Below are 22711 nucleotides of genomic sequence, written 5' to 3' on the forward strand. Positions count from 1 at the left end.
TTGCATACTAAACTTCAGGCAATGACAAAAAAAGGAACCAAAAATGAACTCTTAATCTTGAAAACTAAGCGCGCTGTGATTTTTTGAAAAAAATATTTTTTCCGCTTCGGCGCTCACTCCGAGACCCCCTCGGCATACGGGAAACGATTTTTATTATACCCCTTCGGCGTTAAAGGGTTAAGCTAAAAAAGGCAAACTTCAAAGGTTTAAGGAACAAACAATAATGTCCCCATAAAGTTCCTAACTTGCCTGACTCATTTTCCAATGAATATAAAATGCAAAAACTAACAGATCTACAATGCAAAAAACCAAAAACTTGAAAAGGCGACTAACACAAAATTATACCAACCATATACTATAGAGCAAAAAACTACAATAAAACTTACAACGATATTTCCTCTTTTCCCAAATGGAAAAGTATGTCTGTTGCAGTGACAGCAATCACAACTCCTTCAACTTCTAGCAATGAAGGGTCACTGACGCAAGTGAGGTGGCCACCAATACTGTAAGGGGGTGTAGGATACACCATGTGACTGCAGGCATCACGGTTTGATGACACCAAAACAACTCTGGTTTCAATGCTGAAATAGTACATCATTATATTTCTCCTGCTTCTATATTTCATTAATTTGAGCAACACTAAATAACATTTCTGAACCTGATATCACATGGTCAGGTGTAGCTTGCATAGTTGCCCAAACTTTAAAGTCATGCTAACTGGGTCAGCCTCTTTTGCAAGATTGGAAATATGACTTCTTGTCAGATTACGTTAATATAACAATTATAATATACTTTGCCATACTCACTCTTTCAATGAATTAGTAATAGTGCTTACACATCTATTAAACACAGAATCGTGTGTTTCATTCAACTCGTTGTTAGCAACAAGTGGGTGGGCTACATCCAACAGAGGGCCCATCAAAATAAGCAAATGAGGGGGGTTGTTTTGGATAGCCATGAGCAAGTCTGTGAGAGGTTCATACAATAAATTGTCTGCAGTAGTGAAAGGGCCACATGCCACAATTACTTGCACAGGACCTGATGAAGAAATGGAAAGGGTTATGAATTAAAAAACAAATAAATAAATAAAAATCCATACCTGAATATTGTATATTTCCGCATATAAGACGACCTTTAGATAACACAAGGCCAAAAATCAGGGCAAATTTTCGTGAATTTATCTCATACCTGTAATATAAGACGACTTCTAAATTACAAAACCGAAATTTTTTTTTTTTAAGAAAAGTAATTATTTGCAAAAAATTAAACAGTACAACTAATAATGATGACTTAAAGGTTGTTTTGCTTATTGTATCCAATAACAGTATTACTATTATCATATCGTTACTGTAATACAGAATGTAAACATCATGTACATAATTTGCATTTGATATTGTTTATATTCGCAAAATCTCGGCTGATTTGAGTACTGATATCTTCTTCATTGCCATTATTTGTTAGAAAAGATATAATTTGGAGATACGTTTTATCATAAATTAACAAAGTTTGATTGAAAATGTGCGCACATTACTTTACTTCATTGTATAAGCATTAAGTAGGTGTGAATTTTCTCCACTTCCGAACATCACTGCCACTTGGCCGTTACTCGTTTTATTCAGCCTCGGCTATAACCTGCAGCTTTAATTTACTAGTGTTCTTTCTTGAGATCTCCATTGCATGAGAGATGAACAAAAATGTATTTTAATTTTATTAATGAAAGCCACCATTGAGAATCGGCAGGGCTTAACAATTTTAACGGAGCTCTTAATAAATGCTTGATAGTTACAGTAAATGACGTCAGCAATCAGCTGTTTTTTTGTGCCAATACATGTTTACAATAATCGCTTCATTCCCTAAAAACTGGAATTTTTTTTGTGGATGGACGGAGGAGTATCAGTATTACAATCAATGAGAGAGAGAGAGAGAGAGAGAGAGAGAGAGAGAGAGAGAGAGAGACGAAGAGAGAGAGAAGAGAGAGAGTGAGAGAGAGAGAGAGAGAGAGAGAGAGAGAGAAAATTGCCTTGTTACACTGATATATATCCACTTGCAAAAGCCGAATAATAGTTGTATTGAGAATAATGATAATTTAAATAAAACATGTTTTACTGTAGTCATATTGCATAATAATGATAATTTAAATAAAACATGTTTTACTGTAGTCATATTGCATGTATTATTGTATTACATTATAAGAACAAAGCAATGATGCGCCATTTGCATTCTAGGTTTGTTTACAGTCTCAGCTAATTGCATCTTACCAATATCATCACTGTCTTTAGTTGTTGAAGGGAACTTAATCCAAAGATACATACATTCCTTTGGTAAATGATCAAAGCTGGGTTTAACAAAGCCAACCCAATATGTTTTTCATACAGAAGGTCGCGGTAAAGGGAAACCATTGTTTTATGTATGTTTTGTCACCATTCTCAAACAACCGCTAATAATAATAATACAATAATGAATGATAATTATCGTACACAATTATTGTTCATATTACTGAATTGTTTGAAACAGTTACAAACAGCTTTATGTGCTGCCTCACTTGATGGTCGTTGTGTTTTGTTATATAAACATTATTTTGTTATATAGAAAGTATTCATAAAATCATTTAATAAATGACGATTTGTATGATATCAACGACAAAGCCGAAGTCGACTCGCCAGAACCAGACTGGAACACCTGTGACGGTGGCACATGTGACCAATCTTGTGATATGTATGAGAAACTTTTAATGAAAAATTAATATAATGTTATCCTAAATGTTATTACTACTGTAATTACACTACCATTGAATTTCTAAAAAGGTTACCGAAAGATGAAGGTTGCTGTGAGCCACCATAACTCAATGTTTTCATTTCTCAACTGGGATCGCATGGGCCTAGATAAAAGCCGGTTTCATTGATTTTGAATTATTCCTTAAATGGGCTATATTTTTAAAATTATTCCTCAAATAGGCAATTTATTATGAAGATATGCCAATAATATATAAGGTAAAATTGGTTTTATTACCTTTATTATCACTTTCTTTGTTGGTGGTTAGGCTATAGCACCAAGGCCAAGGCTAGCCTACGATAAACATCTTGGAATTCAAGGTTTGATCTTTAGTATTGCAGTATAAGATGACCCCCAATTTTAGAGGTAAATTTTAGGATTTAAAGGTTATCTTAAGGCAGAAATATAGGGTAATTAGTGAATAACTGTTATTGTAACTAAAATATCTGCAATATTCAGTAATGGAATGAATGATTGCAATATTATGCAATTTCTCATGCACAAAACTGTTACCATGTTAAATATCACTAGTACCTGCTTTTAACTTCAACATTACTCAGCTGATTAATTTAGTGATCATGAATATACAGTGGTACCTCGAGATACGAAATTAATCTGTTCCCAGGCGGCCTTCGTATCATGAGTTTTTCGTATCTTGAACCGCATTTTACAGTTAAAATGCCTAATCTGTTCCAAGCCCTACAAAAACACCCCAGTAAATTATATTTCCAGGCCTAAAACACATGTTCTAGGGTTACGCCGATCCGATGGAATAAATATGACTCCAAAAAGGCAAAATACTGTACATACTTGAGTAATATTCAACTGCATGTAATGTTCAACCCAATTTTTACTGCATATATTAGGACTAGCATATGTCCCTTAGCAATAAGCCTAGCCTATGTTAGCGGTTGCTACTGTAGCCTAGTCTATGATTCTGACATCTAAACCTAAGAAGCTAAAAGCTTAGAATATGCCAATAAAATGTATAAATAATCAGTATGTACTCATTTCAAATAATTATTAATTAATCATTAAGTATAATACAAAAAAAAAAAAAAAAAAAAAAAAAAAAAAAAAAAAAAAAAAAAACTTCCAATCGTTTGTTTACATTCAGCTCTTACGAGTACGAATGAACGCCAAGCAAATCACTTTTCCTAGGCCAATAGCTAAGCCATACAAATTTTCATTAGTATCTCTCTTCAACTAATGAAACTACCAAACAGTATAATAACCATTCATTTCTATTCTTTATTTTATATTTACCTAATGGAGATACCGAGTTACTGACAGCTATAATGAAACATATACGTAATATTAAAACAGAAGAAGAATTCTAGAAAATACATATTTGTTGGCTTCGATGATAGCAGTCTGATTTATTTTATATTTTATGATATCTAATTCACAATTTTTTTTTATTAAATGTATTGCATGTACTCGTTTCAAAATAATTATTAAAATACCAATATATTATTAAAAAAAAAAAAAAAAAAAAAAAAAAAAAAAACTTCCAAACTTCTGTTTACATCAGCACTTACGAGTATTGAACGATCGCCAAGCAATCACTTTTCCTAGTACACAGTGAGCCATAAATTTTCATTATCTCTCTTCAACTACTGAAACTACCAAACAGTATAATAACCATTCATTTCTATTCTTTATTCTATCTTTACCTAATGTTTTTATTTTATTACATGTATTGCATGAATAAGTTTTTCAATTTACAGCATCCTTTTACCAATAGAATACATAAGGCACAAGGGGTAGATGCTGACCAATAGGAGAGCAGGATCTTATGGGGTGACTAGCATCAGGAACCAATGGGAGAGCAGGAGGATGGTGGAGAGTTTACTCAGCTGGCGGGGCGCTAGTTTTAAAATTGTTCTCGGTGGTCCAGGCAAATCTCGGGACTTTACAGCAACAACCTTTCGTAACTTGAGCAATTTTCGCATGTAGAGCCGTAAAATTTTTTATATTTGCTTTCGCATCTCGAGTTTTTCGTAAGTTGAGCGTTTCGTATGTTGAGGTACCACTGTATAAAAAAAAGGATAAAAATTCAGGCTGGCCTTCAAGTTCTACTTAATTGAATAATTCCCAATATTGATGTAGAAAGTCTGGAATAATGGGTTCCATCTTCATGTGAAATTCACATAAATGGGCAAAAAAACGCAGTTAAGTAAACCAGTTTCAATAACTTATGTTTCTTCCTACCTGTATGGTTGGTTTTTTATAGGTAATGGGAGGAAGAGTCAGGTGGAGGTAGAATCTTCCCAGGGACTAAGTTTTGCCGCCACTAATTTATTACCAGTTGTATTCAAACCTTGGATGCCCACAATCTACAGAAACAAAAAAAAGTGTCCATCCCAATAAAATACAATATTGTTAGTCACGCAAAGAGTGCAATGCATACAAAAACTTAAAAAATCTTTCAAAACCTGAAAATGTCACAACTACCATTCAAGCTGAATTATGTGTCACGATACACTAGTGTGCATCTTACTGGCAACTCCTCATTCTCCTAATCCTTACCTGACCAGGGAAAAGAGAAAATTCTGAAAGCTGTGAGAGATCTACTTGGACAGCATCTCCCCCACTGGTTTCTCGAGATCCTTCCAGCAACACCGAGGCAGCATTGAGACGACCTACGCTATCGCAACAAATCCGCCCACAAACAGTAATGACTTCCTGGAACATAAAAGTCAGATGGTTATTCTGGTGAAGTCAAATCAGCCACAGCTGTAAAGTACAGTGCAGGCAGTCCCCAGTTATCAGCAGGGTTCCATTCAAGGGTGTTTTGCTGATAAGCAAAATCTGCCATTGACCGAAACTCGACGATTCATGGTGCCGAGTTTTGGTTCATGGCACCTCTGTTAGGTATGTTGTGATGCCATAACTCTATTATTAGCACTTTATGGCACTGATGACCAAAACTCTGCCCAATATGGTGCCATAAAACTGAATCGCCATTAACCAAGACTGCCAATAACTGGGGACTGCCTGTTTAGCACACATACTTATTGCACCAGGATGGAAACTTCAAATAGTAACCTTTTTCATAAAAAAATAAGCTAAGATCTAGATTTCTCTCCTGAATAAGAAAATCTGTTGTGCTGATGACAATGATCCTGATACAAAACTGGCCACAAAACTTTTAGATGAGAATAACACTCGAAATAAAAAACTCTCAAGTTGATAACAATCATGAAAGAAAAACTGTCTAAGTTTTGATAGAGATTCTAACTTAATTTTTATGACAACAAGTATTGGTATTGGCAGTTGCAATTCAAAATGAAAAGTGCCTATTACATAACAATGAATCAACAATCATCAGAAAAGTTCACAGGTCACGGCTAAAATTATGAAACAAGAACTATTGCCAGTACACACTTTTGTGCATTTTCAAAATGAAGTTAAAGCAATAGGAGTATCAATTACATTTTGAACATAAATAATATAATGCCTTAAATTCTGGTCAGTGCCTATGCACATCAGCAAGATAGTAAAGGAATCATAAAACAGAACATTCATTCATTACTAACATTGCTAGCAGACTTGAGACTAGAATATTCTTCTACTTTGAGTGCGTCCTTTATCTCCTCTCCCAATAATGTGATGGTGTCGTTCAACACCTCGGCTACGTCTCTGAGCTTATCAAACATGTACTTATATGATTCAGTCAGGGGAGTGTCTCCAGTCATGGCCATGATTTCTACCTGCAACAATATAGAAGACGATTACATTATAACTTTAAAACATTCACAGTTATTGCTAATATAATACATAATCCAATGATGACATTCTTTGGCATAGACATGAATGAGAACCGCAGCAAAATATATTAGTCTTCATGGAGTGGAAACCAAAATAAAATAATGTAAAAGAAAATGCAAGGAAAGCAGTTTAGGAAAGTTGAGTTAGTGAACCTATGTTAACCACTGAGGAAAGATAATCTATTTTCAAGATAAAAATTTGGATTTTATTCTTAAAATTCTCATGTGGCAAAGATGGTAAGCTAACTGAATCACCCAGTCCAGAAACTGCTAACCTCAGATGACATGCCAAGGCCTCTAAGGAGATATGGACCAACAATAACCAAAATAATAATAAAGAAGAAAAATGGGTCTACAATATGTTACGTTGTCTTTGATTTGAATGATTATAGTTGATTACATTCTTCAATAAACCTAATAGCAGCAACATTCCCAAAATTATATTAATAGAGTAGGAACCCAACTCCAATTACAGTAAATACATAACACAACTAGGCAGTCCCTGGGATGCGGAGTTCCGACATCATGGTGCTTGGCTCATGGTGCTGTTAAACTGATTTTACAGTGCCGTAAACCTGTGACCGCCTATCTTCAAAAGCATTATGAAATATCAAATTCTTTGGAATAAAACTCACTTTTGAATTACAATACTGTATGTATGCGTACACAATGGGCTAGCAATCATATACAGGTAGTCCCTGATTATCAGCAGCCTTGGTTATCGGCAGTCTAGTTTTACAGTGCCCAGATCCCTGCTTATTGGCGCCAATCCCCACTTAATAGGGCCACCGATCTCCTGTTACTGGCACCGATAATGGGGGATCGGTGCTATTATCGATGATTTTCAGTTATCGTCATGCCGTCAGGAACGGAACCACTGCCAATAGCCAGGGACTGCCTGTGTGTGTGTGTGTGTGTGTGTGTGTGTGTGTGTGTGTGTGTGTGTATGTATATATATATATATATATATATATATATATATATATATATATATATATATACAGGCGGCCGCGGTTAACGGCGCAATCACTCAACGGCGAATCAGTTTTACGGCGGTCGTCAAAAATATTCATTAAAAAAAATAAGGCATTTTAAAGGTATCTTTACGGCACAAATTTCAGTTAAACAGCGCCGCTAGCGCCCGTTGTCTAACGAGTTCATACATATGTAGAAATGCCGTCCAGACCATAAAGGTTATGCAAATTATATTAACAAATTTTATGGAGAGTTATTACGTAGGTATTAGAGTAAAATATATGCCTCTGACGCTGTTCTATGCCGAAAATATCGAGTTACATAAGTGCAAATTTAGCTATGGATGTGTCGATTCATAATTGTTCATGCTTTTGTTTAAAATTTGAAAATGTGTGAAAATGTATTACGTGAAAGGCATTTTATTTCTGTACAGAAATATGATACAAAGGCAGCTTTTGAAACTGCCCTTCACGATAGCAAATACGATGTTTTTCATGTTCTTTCTTGTAAGCCGCCGCCTGCCGCTCTTCCGAAAATATCGATTTAAAAAAGTGCAAAATTAGCGATCGATGTGTCGATTTTATAAATGTTTATGCTTTTATGTTTAAAATGTGTATGAAAATGTATTACGAATAGGGTATTTTTATTTCTGTGCAGAAATATGATAAAAAGGCAGCTTTTGAAACTCCCCTTCAAGTTATCGACTACGATGTGTTTTTCAAGTTCGTTCTTGTATGCCGCCGGCATACAAGAACGAACTTGAAAAACACATCGTAGTTCGATAACTTGAAGGGGTTTCAAAAAGCTGCCTTTTTTATTTTTTCATATTTTCTGCACAGAAATAAAAATACCCTATTCGTAATACATTTTCATACACATTTTAAACATAAAAGCATAAACATTTATAAAATCGACACATCGATCGCTAATTTGCACTTTTTTTTGCCGCCGTCTGCCGCTCTTCCAAAAATATCTAGTTAAAGAGAGAGAGAGAGAGAGAGAGAGAGAGAGAGAGAGAGAGAGAGAGAGAGAGGAGAGAGAGAGAGAGAGAGAGCGCAAATTTAGCGATCGATGTGTCGATTTTTCAAATGTTTATGCTTTTAGTTTAAAAAATGTGTATGAAATATATTTGCGTAAAGGTATTTTAATTTTTGTACAGAAATAAGATACAAATTAAGGCAAGCCTTTGTAACTACGCTCCACGTTGTCAGGGGGATGGTTTTTCATGTTCGTTCTTGTCCGCCAGTTCCGAAAAATGCATTGTGTTATTTTATTAATTATGCATCTTTTCCATAAATCCTTTAAAAAGTTATACATTATTTCACTGTATCCAAGAATATTGTATGTATTCTCATATTATTGTATTTTAAATTACTACGGCAAACTTAAGCCCGTATTCCGCGGAGCGGCCAATGTTCTGGTTTGAAATCAGCTGATGAATACGAGTCTGTTTCACCATAACGCAATTCTGAGCGAATGCTCTTGCTTCTAGTTAGCATAAACGAATATCTAGATACTTGACTTATATGAGACAAAGTTATTTTTCCTTATACAGCGTGTTTTTAGGTGGAAATATTTATTGAATATGTCTCGTTGTGAATGTGAACTACTATTTTTTTCGTTACAGATTACTTGTTGGCGGCATGTTTATTGCGTAACAAATTACGTGATTCCCGTTCGCAATACGTAATCCTTTATATCATCGTAATACGAACTTTACGTTATTTATCTTATATCGGCGTGAAACCAACAGTAAAATGTGTTCTTTCAAGCACAGTAGTTTTGATTAAAATTATTTTATCCCAATTTTATCTATGGTGGTGTGTGATGGCAGACGTTTACTGCAGTTTATCCTTGTTGCCGATGTACGATAATAGTCATTAGCAGCTTGAACAGTTTTCTCAGCTTCAGTCATAATTAGGTTTAAATTTAACGGTATATTTCCTGATTGATCTTTAATCTATAATGATCTCTGATCTATAGCGAATAAAGTTATTACATTAAGATATCTCAGTTCTATTCTATACATAACGCCATTTATAACAAATACGGTAATGTTGCACTGTAGTACGATGATCGAAATACAAGCCAAACAGATAGTTATCCAGTTGGTTGTACTTAGAAAAAAAAAAAAGTCGTTTCTCGTTCGGTTGTTCATGGTTGTACAGTTCACGCAACGAGTATAACGTTAAAACCATACTTTTCACCATTCTCTTTTGCTGTTATTGAACTTTATGTAACTAGAAGATGGATAAAGTTAGGCCATTGTAATTTGATCTCTCATAAAATCGAACTATCAAGACTAATGATCGTAACCTGAACACTACAGATACCTGTACACTGTATAAACTTTTATTATATCTTTACATAATCTAGACACCCACATGTACTGTACAGTAAATTCTATAGTACTATACTGCATAAATATAATTTTTTTTTTTTTTACTTATTGCGCCGTTGTGGGATTACGGCGCCTTTGACTGGTCTAGAGTTTCGAAAGAAGGTGTGCGGCGGCCGTAGGCTTTATCGCTCAGCGTCGAAAATCGCTTGGCGTCGGTGGCCAGGAACGGAACCCCTGCCGCTAACCGAGGGCCGCCTGTATATATATATATAATATATATATATATATATATATATACACAGGCGGTCCCCGGGTTACGACGGGGGTTCCGTTCTTGTTGAGACGCGTCGTCGTAAGCCAGAACATCGTCAAAAATCCTAAGAAAAACCTTACTTTTAATGCTTTGGGTGCATTGAAAACTACGTAAACTGCATTCTTATGGCATTTTTCATCAAAAAACCTTCAAATATTGATTATTTTGCATTTTTGGTTTCATATTTCATCTCCCAGATGAGCGTTGTAGGCATCGTAACCCTTGAACATGCGTCGTAACCCTGGAAATAACGTCTATTGACAAGCGTCGTAACCCTGGAAATAAAGTCGATGGACAAGCGGTCGTACCTCGGAACGTCGTAAGCCGACACCGTTGTAACCCGGGACTGCCTGTGTGTGTGTGTATATAAATATATATATATTATATTATTATAAGTATATATATATATATATATATAATAATTATTATATTATTATATATAATATATATATATATATATATCTATAATATATAATATAATATATATATATATATATATATAGATATATATTATATATATACTATATTATTATACACTATATATATATATATATATATATATAGATATATATATAATATATATATATAATATACAGTGTTCCCCCTTATTTGCTTTGCATTCTCCGGATTCGCGGATTTCTCTCTGGACCATATCTACCCATTATTTGCGGGGGATTCACCTAATTCACAGGATTTTCCAGCAAAAATCATCACCAATTAGTATATTTTGATGTTATTTTCATGACTAAATGCATTTTTATGGTACAAAAATTATTTACTAATTTTCAAATATTAATACTGATTAATACTGTATCAGTAAGTTTAATAAGATTAAATGATATCACATAGTAAAAGTAAAAATAATAATTCTCTCTCTCTCTCTCTCTCCTACAGAGATGTATGTTTTTTTTTGTATGATAAATAATTGATTTCATATTTTCTAATATTAATGTATGCAGCAATAACACCAATTCAATAAAGAAAATACTAAAGTGAATTAGTAAGATTTTAGTTTATAAATTTGAAAAATTATGTAAGAATGAAGGAAATCCCAGTCTTCTCTCTCAAACTCCAGGTGCTAAAACTGTCAAACATAGCACGTACTGGGACGGAGGGGAGGAGCTGTTGTGTTGTTGCCACCAGTGTTCATGCAATTTCTCTCTCTCTCTCTCTCTCTCATTTACTGAGACTCGAGAATTTTTATAGTACATGTACTATTTGTTTTTAACACTTTAAAATAATAATAATAATAATAATAATAATAATATTAATATAACTGTAATTACAAAATTCATATTATGTGATAGTATTTTAAAGAAATACAATAATCTATCCATTTCACTCTTTTAATTAAGGATAACTCCCCTCTCTCTCTCTCTCTCTCTCTCCCTTTTGCCACACAGGATATGTATGTCATAGTGGTAACTCCCTCCCTCTGTTTCGCTGGAAGCGATATAAGTATTTTCTGAGAGAACAGAGAGATAAACTCACACACTCTCTCTCTCTTTACCGAGATGAAAGAATTTTTATGGTACTAGTACGTAAAATGTTTATTGGTATTTTCTGTTGTTAATAATAATAATAATGATAATAATAATAATAATAATAATAGTAATAATAATAATAAAACGGTAATTACAAAATTCGTATGTGGTAGTATTTTGAAGAGATAAAAATGACCTTTCCATTTCATTTACGTAAGAATAACTCCTCTCTCTTACTGTGATAAGAGAATTTTTATGATAGATGCATGTGTTTATTAATATTTTCAAATAATAATAATAATAATATAACTAACTTCAAATGAAAATTCTTCCCTTCCTCTTTTTCTATACCAATTTCCGTACCTTCTCGTAACTCCAGTGACGCTCAGAGCTGGGTCAACGAATTTAATGGTTTTTATGCAATCTCTCTCTCTCTTACTGAGGAGATCCTTTTTATGGTACATGCATGTAATAAGTTTATTATTAATATTTTCCAATAATAACACTATATGTGTAATAATAATACTATAAATGTAATTACAAAATTCATATGTGAGTATTTTAAATACAATAATCTTTCCATTTCACTCTTTTAAATACTGTAAGGACAACTCTCTCTCTCTCTCTCTCTCTCTCTCTTGGCTGCAAGTGTTAGAAGTGCGTATGTATGTAGGTACATATATACCTTTAAGGGTACTAATGTTTAGGATTACTTTGAAATTATATTGATACAGTCTATAAGATTAAAACATTAGTATGATAATAATTTAAGGTAAATTTGATGTAGGATGTTAAATAAGGTTTACATTTGGTGTTTCTCTCTCTCTCTCTCTCTCTCTCTCTTTTCTCTCAGACAAACAATTATGTTTGTCTGATATACAGACAAACATAATTGTTCAGTCCTCTCTTTCTCCCTTCTCTGGAATAGATATATGTATTTATGGGAGGGGAAATAAGTCTGTTTATTGGCTGTTTATATATTTCTAATGGTAAAATGTTTAAGATGACTTTGGAATGATATTAAAAATACCAATTCAATGGTATCTTTGATGTAGGATGATACTTTAAGTATACATTTGGTATTTGAACTTTCAAGATAGGCAGATATGGGAATTTTTAGAGGGGAGATCTAACTACTTGTGGGTTTGCGCTATTTGTGGAGGTCCCTGGTACACATCCCCCACGAATACGGGGGGAACACTCTGTGTGTGTGTGTGTACAATATATATATATATATATATATATATATATATATATATATATATATATATATATATATATATATATATATATATATATATATATATATATATATATATACACAATGGTACCTCGAGATACGAAAGGCTCAACTTACGAAAAACTCGAGATACGAAAGCCAATGTGAAAAATTTAACGGCTCTACATACGAAAAGTTTTCAAGATACAAAAGGTTTCTGAAAGTCCGAGATTCGCCCGGATAACAATTTTGAAACTTGCGCCGCACGCCGCCATCTTAGTACTAGTAGACTCGCCACCATCCTCCTGCTCTCCCATTGGTTCCTGATGCTAGTCACCGCCATGAGATCCTTCTCTCCTACTGAACAGCATCCCTCCCATCATGCATCTTATATGTACGTGGTGGCGTACCTATCTCAGCCTCTTCGTACCAACATCTTTATCGTACGCACGCAGCATTCGTTCGGTCCAACGATTTCGTTTAGTAACGTAAATTCGTTAGTGATTTCGTTGTGCTACTTTATCGTGTTGTGTGAGAACCTAATTAGTATACACAGAAAGAAGAGAATGCTTTCTATGGAGATAAAAATGGAGATAATAAAAAAGTATGAAGCTGGCTTGCGGTTGAGTGTGATCACTAAGGAATACGGCCGAAATCCGTCGACGATAGGCACCATCCTTAAGCAGAAGGAAGCCATCAAAGCAGCTACACCTTCCAAGGGCGTGACTATTTTGTCCAACAAGAGGAGCCATGTGCATGATGAAATGGAAAGGCTGCTTCTTGTATGGATTGAGGACAAAGAAATCGATGGCGATATGATAACCGAGACGGCAATCTGCCAGAAGGCCAGCGCTATTTTCGGTGATTTGATTGCCCAAGCCGAAGACGACGGCGGAGAGGGGACATCAACGGCAACCCCAGAGTTCAAGGCTTCTCATGGGTGGTTTGAAAAATTCCGTAAACGGACTGGCATCCATTCAGTGGTGAAGAAATTGAAATTACGTAAAGTATAAAAAAGTAAAAAGAAATGTAAAAAATAAAAAAAAAAAAAGACAAAATAAATTTTGTTAAGTTTTTGTAAAGTTAAGTGTTACAGTTTTGTTAATGTGTTTTGTAAAGTTTAGTTTTGTTTTCTGACATTTTCTTAAGTGTTTCGTAAAGTTAAGTGTACGTATCTGCAGTTTGTCCTCCTCCTTTGTCGCCACTTTCGGAGATAGCCTCACTCGAAAGGTAAGCTTCCACATTTTACGTACAGTATTTCTTGTATACCATGTACACTAATACACTTTATTTACAGGTTATTTTGCATTTTGTTATTAATTTAGGTATTGAATGGTCCAAATTGTTGTAGTATTTCATTGTTTATAGGTCAATTTAGCTTTATTATGAAATTTAATGGGGTGTTTTTGGAGGGCTTGGAACGGATTAGCCATTTTTACATGTAAAATGTGGTCCAAAAGATACGAAAAACTCATGATTACGAAGGGCGCCTTCGGAACGGATTAATTTTGTATCTCGAGGTACTACTGTATATATATATATATATTACTGTATATGTATACAGTAATACCCTGAACTTAAAGCAATTTGATTTGCGTGAATTCACAATAGCACAAACTTGTATACCATGTACACTAATACACTTTATTTACAGGTTATTTAGCATTTTGTTATCAATTTAGGTATTGAATGGTCCAAATTGTTGTGGTATTTCATTGTTTATAGGTCAATTTAGCTTTATTATGAAATTTAATGGGGTGTTTTTGGAGCGCTTGGAACGGATTAGCCATTTTACATGTAAAATGTTGGTCCAGATACGAAAACTCATGATACGAAGGGCGCCTCGGAACGGATTAATTTTGTATCTCGAGGTACTACTGTGTGTGTGTGTGTGTATATAGTATATATATATATATATATATATATATATATATATATATATATATATATATATATATATATATATATATTACTGTATATGTATACAGTAATACCCTGAACATAAAGCAATTTGATTTGCGTGAATTCACAATAGCGCAAACTTTTCATTGGAACCTAACTAGCTATCATACACGAGTTCTTCACAGTAGCACATTTGCGAACCCTCCAGAAACACTGCAAAACCCTGCAAAAGTGTTTATGTTTAATTTATTATGCAAATTTTTAAATTTTAGTTTTTCTGTATAAAATATTTATTAAAAATGTATCATTTTTATTTTTGTACATGCATTGATATGCAGTTAGTGCATATATATACTTTTATAAGATGTGATACCCACTCACAAAGTTACAGCACTTTTCAAAGATGATATCCCTTCAGAAACTTTGTTCAATTTCGGAAGCACGTAGTACTAATATACTACAGTATAAGTTTTCATGCTTTTAAGGGTAAAATCAGCACAAAGATTGTGTGTATGCTATTTATATTTTTTTTTAAATAATACAAAGGCAGTAGGTAATTCAGTGTTAAGTCACTTTATAAGAACTCCATGATCCACTAGTAAAACATCAGAGTTGTCGTTCTGTGAAAATTACTTAACCTCGGAGAAAAGTGCTGGTACAATCTGTATGTACTATGTTACGTAATTACAGCACATACAGTTAATGTACTTTCAGAAGATGGGATCCCATTCGCACTTTTTAAAGATGATACCCCTCCAGAGTTTTACCTTACATGACGTATGTATTTCTCTCTCTCTCTCTCTCTCTCTCTCTCTCGTTCATAGTTAGCTCTCACACTAACTCATGATTTTAATTGATTTAATTTTACCTTCACCTTCTGCAAACATTACTTATGTACATACATGTCTTCTTTATTTTATTTAATTGTGTGACTTCGTTATGACTGACTTATGAAGTTTACCTAGTGATGCAAAGAAAACTTTTACTCTGACAGAAAAAGAAAATGGCATCCCATAAATTAGGGGTAATGTTAGTATAGTACATACGAAAGTGGATACGAATGTACATAGTAGTTACTGTAACTATTTTTATGCCAACCAGTTATTAGTTTTTTAAGGGTAATGTATTAAACTAACTTTTAAATCAAATTACAGTAACTTTAATTTCTTTTAAAAGTTAGCCTGATACGTAGGGGGAGCATGATTCGGATCATATTTAGTGTTCAAACTCTAGAAGGAAGCATTTATTAGCAATTTCGGAGACCGTGCCAAACTTACGCGAAACTTCCCCTCAGCAAGGGGGTTTGGAATCTAACCTCGCATAAGTTCGGGGTATTACTGTACATACTAACTTATTTTCAACTTATGATACCTAATCTATTGTCAACATTTTGCCAGTCTTTTGTAAATACTTAAAAAAAGGTCTTTGGCAATGTACTACTTTTCCATCCTCATGATGTTACATGACGCATGTGGGCCCATATATATATTAATACACTTGACAACGTCGATAAGTATAGGCTGATGAAACAGCAGCTGTCATGTGTATAAATACTTGACTAGGCAGTCGCCAATTATCGGCAGACTTGGTTATCGGCGACACGGTTTTATTCATAAAATCAGCAATTTATGGCGCCATAACGTGACGATCCAGTTATTGGCACCGTAAGAGTTCTTATGGCACGTCATAAGGGTGCTTATGGCACGCCACAAGGGTGCTTATGGTGCACCATACGGATGCTTATGGTGTGTCATAAGTGTGCTTGTGGCGCAATAAATCCCTAACTTTCAGTTAATGGCGGTTTTTGTTTATCGGCACACCCCCGGGAATGGAACGCCCACCCACCCATTAACCAGGGACTGCCTGTACTTAAATGGCAGAACCCCCATTAGCTGAATGTGTCTATTAGTAACCTAAACAATGAAGTGAAAAAATAACTGGAAAATATGAAGCAATATCAAAAAAGCAGGTGAACAATGGGAAAGCCATTCTATTCAATGAATATATATACTATGTATATTATGTTGTAGGAAGCCCACTAAAACTTGGAAAAAATTTGAAAGATTTATTTTAGCTTTCAAAGAGTACATTCCCTCCCTCTTTCATAAAGACAAATAAGTTACAAAAACTGAAAACAATGGTCAAGGTAAAAGAAATAACATACAAACATATAGTTGTATCAGCATAACTGCCCTACGGTGGTTTGCCAATCTTGTTTAACAGCTTAGTTATATTAACTACATGCTATGTCATGATTACATTACAGAAAAAGTTCAGTTTAAAATTACTCTTGAATACATTCAAAGCATCAACATTTTGGATTAAAATAGATTCTGAAAGTTTTCTTTTTTTCAGTATTATTAATATACTTTGTTTTTCATTTTGTCCAAGTTAACAATATGATTTTTACTTTGTGTTGAAAGAGAGGGCATTGTTTTCATCACCTTTCCTTAATGAGTCTTTATGATGTCTTTTCCTTCTGTCAAAATCAGTTGCTATATATATTCATTACACTCTTGGCAGGGAATTTCATACATGCATCCTTGTTTTTAGTCTACATTTTTAATATTATTTGTTAGGAACTTTTGAATAGTTTGTATTCTTATATACTGGGACAATGTTGCAAAATTTAAAATATTCCTTTAAAAGTCCCTGTACCTTTAAAGGAAGATTTGAAATTTTGCAACATTGTCCCAGTATATAAGAATACAAACACTGTTCAAAAGTTCCTAACAAATAATATTAAAAAACAACGATGCATTTACAAAACTCCCTCCCAAGAGTGTAATAAAAAATATACTATAGGTGAAATGATTGATTTTGACAGAAGGAAAAGAACATCGTGACTCATTAAGGAAAGGTGATAAAAACAATGCCCTCTTTAAACACAAAGTAAAAATCATATTGTTAACCTGGACAAAATGGAAAAACAAAGTATGTTAATAATACTGAAAAAAGAAAACTTTTAAAATCTATTTTAATCCAAACTTTTGGCATTATGAATATATACAAGAGTCATTTTAAACTGGACCTTTTCTGTAATGCAATTATGACAAAGCATGTAGTTAGTGTAACTAGGTTATTAAAAAAGACTGACAAACCACAGTTATTCTGATACGACTATATTGCTTGTATGTTATTTCTTTTACCTTGACCATTGTTTTGAAAAGTTTAGAAAGACACTCCTACCTTGACACCTGCCTGTGGGTGGATCTGTAGTCTCAAACGGTTGTGTGTATGTTTGTCAGTACTGTCTGTAGTATATATATTTGTGACTCTTAATACTATGTATCAGTCTTTCATCAATGGCTTGGAAATAAAGTCGAAACCGGTCAGGACCTTCACCCCACATCTTATTTTTACCTAGTGGATATGTTGACAATATATTTTATATATATTAATAACAATAATATACATAATATATATAGAGTGGTCCCCACGTATTTGCGGGGGATGCATACCAGACCCCCTGCGAATGTTTAGAATCCACGAATAGTTGGAACCCCAATAAAAACACTGAAAACAGCCTATTTTTGTAGGTAAAACTCGAGAAAAACCTACACAAATTTTTATACATGGTATTTAAATAGTTTTACCACAAAAAGTGAATTTTATGATGAAATTTATTTGAAAAACCAGGAATTTCTGGATATTTATCATAGAAAAACTACGTGAATAGGTGAATTTCCCGCGAATAATGGGTAGATATGGTCCAGAGAGAAATCCGTGAATCTGTAAATCCGGAGAACGCGAATACAAAGGGGCCCACTGTATACATATATATATTATATATATCACTTCATTGTTTAGGTTATTAATAGACATATTCAGGTATGTATTGGGGTTATTTCATTTACTCTTGTATTTATACACGAGACAGCTCCTGTTTCGTCAACCTATACGTATTGACGTTATCAAGCATACTAATGGACCCGCATGCTTTTTGTAACGTCATGAGGACAGAAAGGTAGTACAGTTGCCAAAGATCTAGTTTTAAGCATTTACAAAAGACTGGCAAAGTTTGACAATAGAATTAGGAATCATAAGTTGGAATTGAGTTATCATATATACGTAGGTATACATAATTATATAATAATTACAAGTTTAAGAGATTAATATAGTACGTGTAAACAACCCTTTATGGATGGGGCCCCTCATATGAGTAGCAATAACAGGTTTTGGGGTGGTGGACACTCCCACTCATGGTGAGCATCAATATCACACACCATTGATTTGGGGGAATCTGACGAGAAAGAGGTGCCATTATTTCTATAGCCCATAAATTCACTAATGGGAACTTTTAGACTGGCTGGCCAAGGTCAAGGAAACAGGTAGTTCAGGGGTTAGCTGTGGTTCTGACTTCATTGGAGTATGTACTGCTTCTCTCTCTCACATGATGTCTTTTTCAAAATTGCTCATTTGGTTTTAGTTATCTTTTATGATAGTATGTCTGTTGCAATTTTAATTTTGCAAAGAAAAGTGCAAAGAAATATTATAAGTCATGCATAATCCAAAAAATTGCTGCATCTTCAATCTCTCTAAATTTACGTAAATATTTTATAACAAATACGTATATTCAGAATTGGTTACTGATTTAGTTCTCATTTCTTTTGATATTGTACGAGCTGTAATCATAATTTCACAAAATAAAACACATTCATTTATTAAAAAAACATGTATAACTTGGTAAAATTTAGGATTGTCTGTAAAAGAGGCCCCACAAGGTATTGTAAATAGTCATCTACAACTTCTCATAGAAGGTAGGGAAATTTTTTTTTTTTTTTGTAAACCTTGTGCATTTCCATATCTTACTCTTCCCACTGATGTGTTTTTTCCTTCTGACCATTAACAGTTTTACCCGGCCTGGGGTGCTGCATATTGATATTTTACTCTGGTTCTTAAGGCTTAATATATATTATATACTATATAAAATAACATTCTAATTTACATTACCTAATTCTATTGTAAAAATTTTACTAGTTTTTTGTAAATATTAAAAATGAGGTCTTTGGCAACTGTACCTTATATATATTACGCCTAGGGTTATGATTAATGATATATTGCCAATATGTTCGCTGTGACCTATTGGAATGTGGAGAAGCAACGACCCTGAGAAAGAAAAGTTGATCAAACTGCAGATAAAACTGCATAGAAAGACAAGTCAATGTACGACAGTTCATAAGTCTTTCCAAAGTGCCATTGGGAAACTGGTTGCAGCCAGTAATATGAGGCGGTAATGAAATGTGCATTCATATGTGTGTGTGCGCTTCTTCTATTCTTAATGTATGATACCAAGTCTATGGGGATTTTGATAGAGGCGTCTTTGAGAGAAAGACAGGATGCCGTGGAGGAAAAGCGCAGCGAAAGTCTCTTTATGATATAGCGCTTGAAATATTTTGGCTGCTTGGGTGAGTTTTGAACTGTTTTAGCCAAAGAGTGACTCGTTACCTATTTGACATTTTTGTGGGAATATTCAGTCTTTGACTTTGTTATTAAACTATGTGTGTACTTACGAGGTATTTCTCGTGTCTTCGAAACAGACGGTTCTGGCAAGGAACTATGGGGGGAGCGAGGGATTCCCGATGGATAATAGACATTTTGGTGTGACTATTTACTATTTAGACATTTTGATAGTGGGGTAACTTGAATTAAGTTAGTCTGTGAGACCTAGTTGTTTTGCTGTTTTTTTGTTGTTAATAAATGTTTATTTTATAATGCAACTCTCTCATTTTGGTTACCTGTTAGAGAGAGAGGAGAGAGAGAGAGAGAGAGAGAGAGAGAGAGAGCGAGAGAGAGAGAGAGAGAGAGAGAGGAAGAGAGAGAGAGAGGTATCGCTGTTAGAGAGAGAGAGAAAGAAAAGTTGCGAGCCGCTGGTTGCTTGGGAGAGAGAGGTTTGTTTGTTGTTTGCCTGACGCTCGAGTTACATGTTTACCAAATGATAATGAGGATCATATCCTCATTACATATATTATATTATATATATATATATATATATATATATATATATATATATATATATATATATATATATATATATAGTATATATATATATATATATATATATATATATATATATATATATATTATACATAATGTGTTAAAAAATAAATTCCTCTGTTCAAACAGGATACGTCTCTAGTATAAAAATCCCATCATAACCCTGGTTTAAAGCTAAGAACTATGTTTCGGTGGACTGCCTTCCACCCTTATCAAGCAGTAAATGACAGAAGAAGTTACACTGGTGATAAATAGTGGGAGATATCCCCTTAGGTGATGCTTGGGGTCACCACTAAGTCGATGTTGGTTCTGCTAATTGTCTTAATCTGCTTCATCAGTGCCTTAAGGAAAATATTATCTATATGGTCAGAGTCCCATGCTCGGAAAGGTTGATCCTATTATCTTGTTTTATCAGTAAAAATTCCACCATCTGACATTTGTATCGAGAGCTGCTCTTGTATAAAATTCGGGATGAGTTCCAATCCATGGTATGGTTAGTGTTATTTATATGATGAAAAATTGCCAAACTATTTTGTCCATATCTAACTGAGCGTTTATGTTGAGTTAATTTTTCTGATAGAGATTTTCCTGTACATTCATAGTATGATTTATCACAATCCCTACAGGGGATCTCATATACTCCTACGTTTTTACAAACTGGTTTCTGTTGGATGTTAATTAATAATTTCCCTAGTGTATTTGGATAAGTGAAGATGAAAGGGTTGGAGTGGCCCAAGGTTTGTGTGATCTCTCATACATTGTCCACGTGAGGGATTATGATTTTGTTTGTGTATTTTTCCTTTTCTTTGTTTTGTTTGTAAAAAATGCTCTTTGCTATATGTATGGTTTTTCTATTATGCGGTTGGGGTATTTTAACAAGATAAGTTGATTTCTGATTGTTTCAAGTTCTTTGTTAGGAAAATCTGGGGAGCAAATGCTCAGAGCTCAGGTTACTTGCTATACCGAGTTCAACTGAAATGTCATGATAGCTGTAAAAATGTATATATGAAAGTGAGAATGTCACTTTCCTGAAGACAGTGAATTTGTAATTGGTATTAGCTCTGATGATTAAGACATCTAAAAGGGGATATGGATACTGTTTTCCCATTCTACTTTAAACTTTATGCTCGGGATCAAGGAATCCAATTTTTGTAGAAAGATATCAAAATCGCTCCACTCACTTTTCCAGTATGTTAAAATGTTGTCTACATAACAAAGCCAAATCAAATCTGCAGGTTTGATAGGGTTTATAATTACTGTTTCAAAATACTCCATATCTAAGTTGCTAACACAGGACTGAGCGGACTCCCCATACTGCAACCGAATTTTTGACAATAAAAGTTATCACCAAAGGAAAAGACGTTATTAGTGATGCGGAGCTCTAAAAGTTGCACTATTTTATTAAATTCTGCGGGGAAGTGGTCAAACAAATAGCTCAAGTTTATTTTTGAGGAACGTTAGTACATCTTTTATGGGTACTTTTGTGAAAAGGTAGTCTACATCTCGGCTGAGAAGTTTTATGTTATGTTTGGGGATATTTGCCGACCTAAATTTGTTACAAAAGTCTTCTGTTTTATAAGACTGGGAGAAAAGTTCCTAAAAAGGGGGATAGTAATTCAGCTAACCATTTTTAAGTTCTGTAGTTAAAAAAGCTCGCACACGAGATTATGGGACAGAAGGGGACGTTGTCTTTATATGAGTTTTTGGGAGGCCATAGAAACATATGTCAGCCAACATTACATAGTGAAGTATACATGCTTAAAACCAGTTGTACATTTTTTGTCACCATGTGAGCAGTAATTCAAGATTCATACATCATGTGCTTGGAATTACATTAGTAAATAAAAAAAATACAAAAAAATAGAGCCAGCAAAATTCTGCTTAATACACTGACAACCCTTTACTGAAGTTTCACAATGAGAAAAAATATTTAAA

The 22711-nt window shown here is 34.0% G+C and overlaps 1 protein-coding gene across 1 annotated transcript in view; it reads right to left on the reverse strand.

The window, feature by feature from the left end:
• LOC135200248 (DNA polymerase alpha subunit B-like) overlaps positions 1-22711 on the reverse strand; it is a 234176-nt gene that overhangs the window by 34576 nt on the left and 176889 nt on the right. Inside the window, 6 exon segments of the mRNA XM_064228711.1 lie at positions 387-581; positions 807-1064; positions 5019-5062; positions 5064-5111; positions 5305-5460; positions 6315-6488. Coding sequence (XP_064084781.1) covers positions 387-581; positions 807-1064; positions 5019-5062; positions 5064-5111; positions 5305-5460; positions 6315-6488 — 875 coding nt within the window.

This window comes from Macrobrachium nipponense, chromosome 26 (assembly GCF_015104395.2).
Source record: "Macrobrachium nipponense isolate FS-2020 chromosome 26, ASM1510439v2, whole genome shotgun sequence".
NCBI classification, from domain to species: domain Eukaryota; kingdom Metazoa; phylum Arthropoda; class Malacostraca; order Decapoda; family Palaemonidae; genus Macrobrachium; species Macrobrachium nipponense.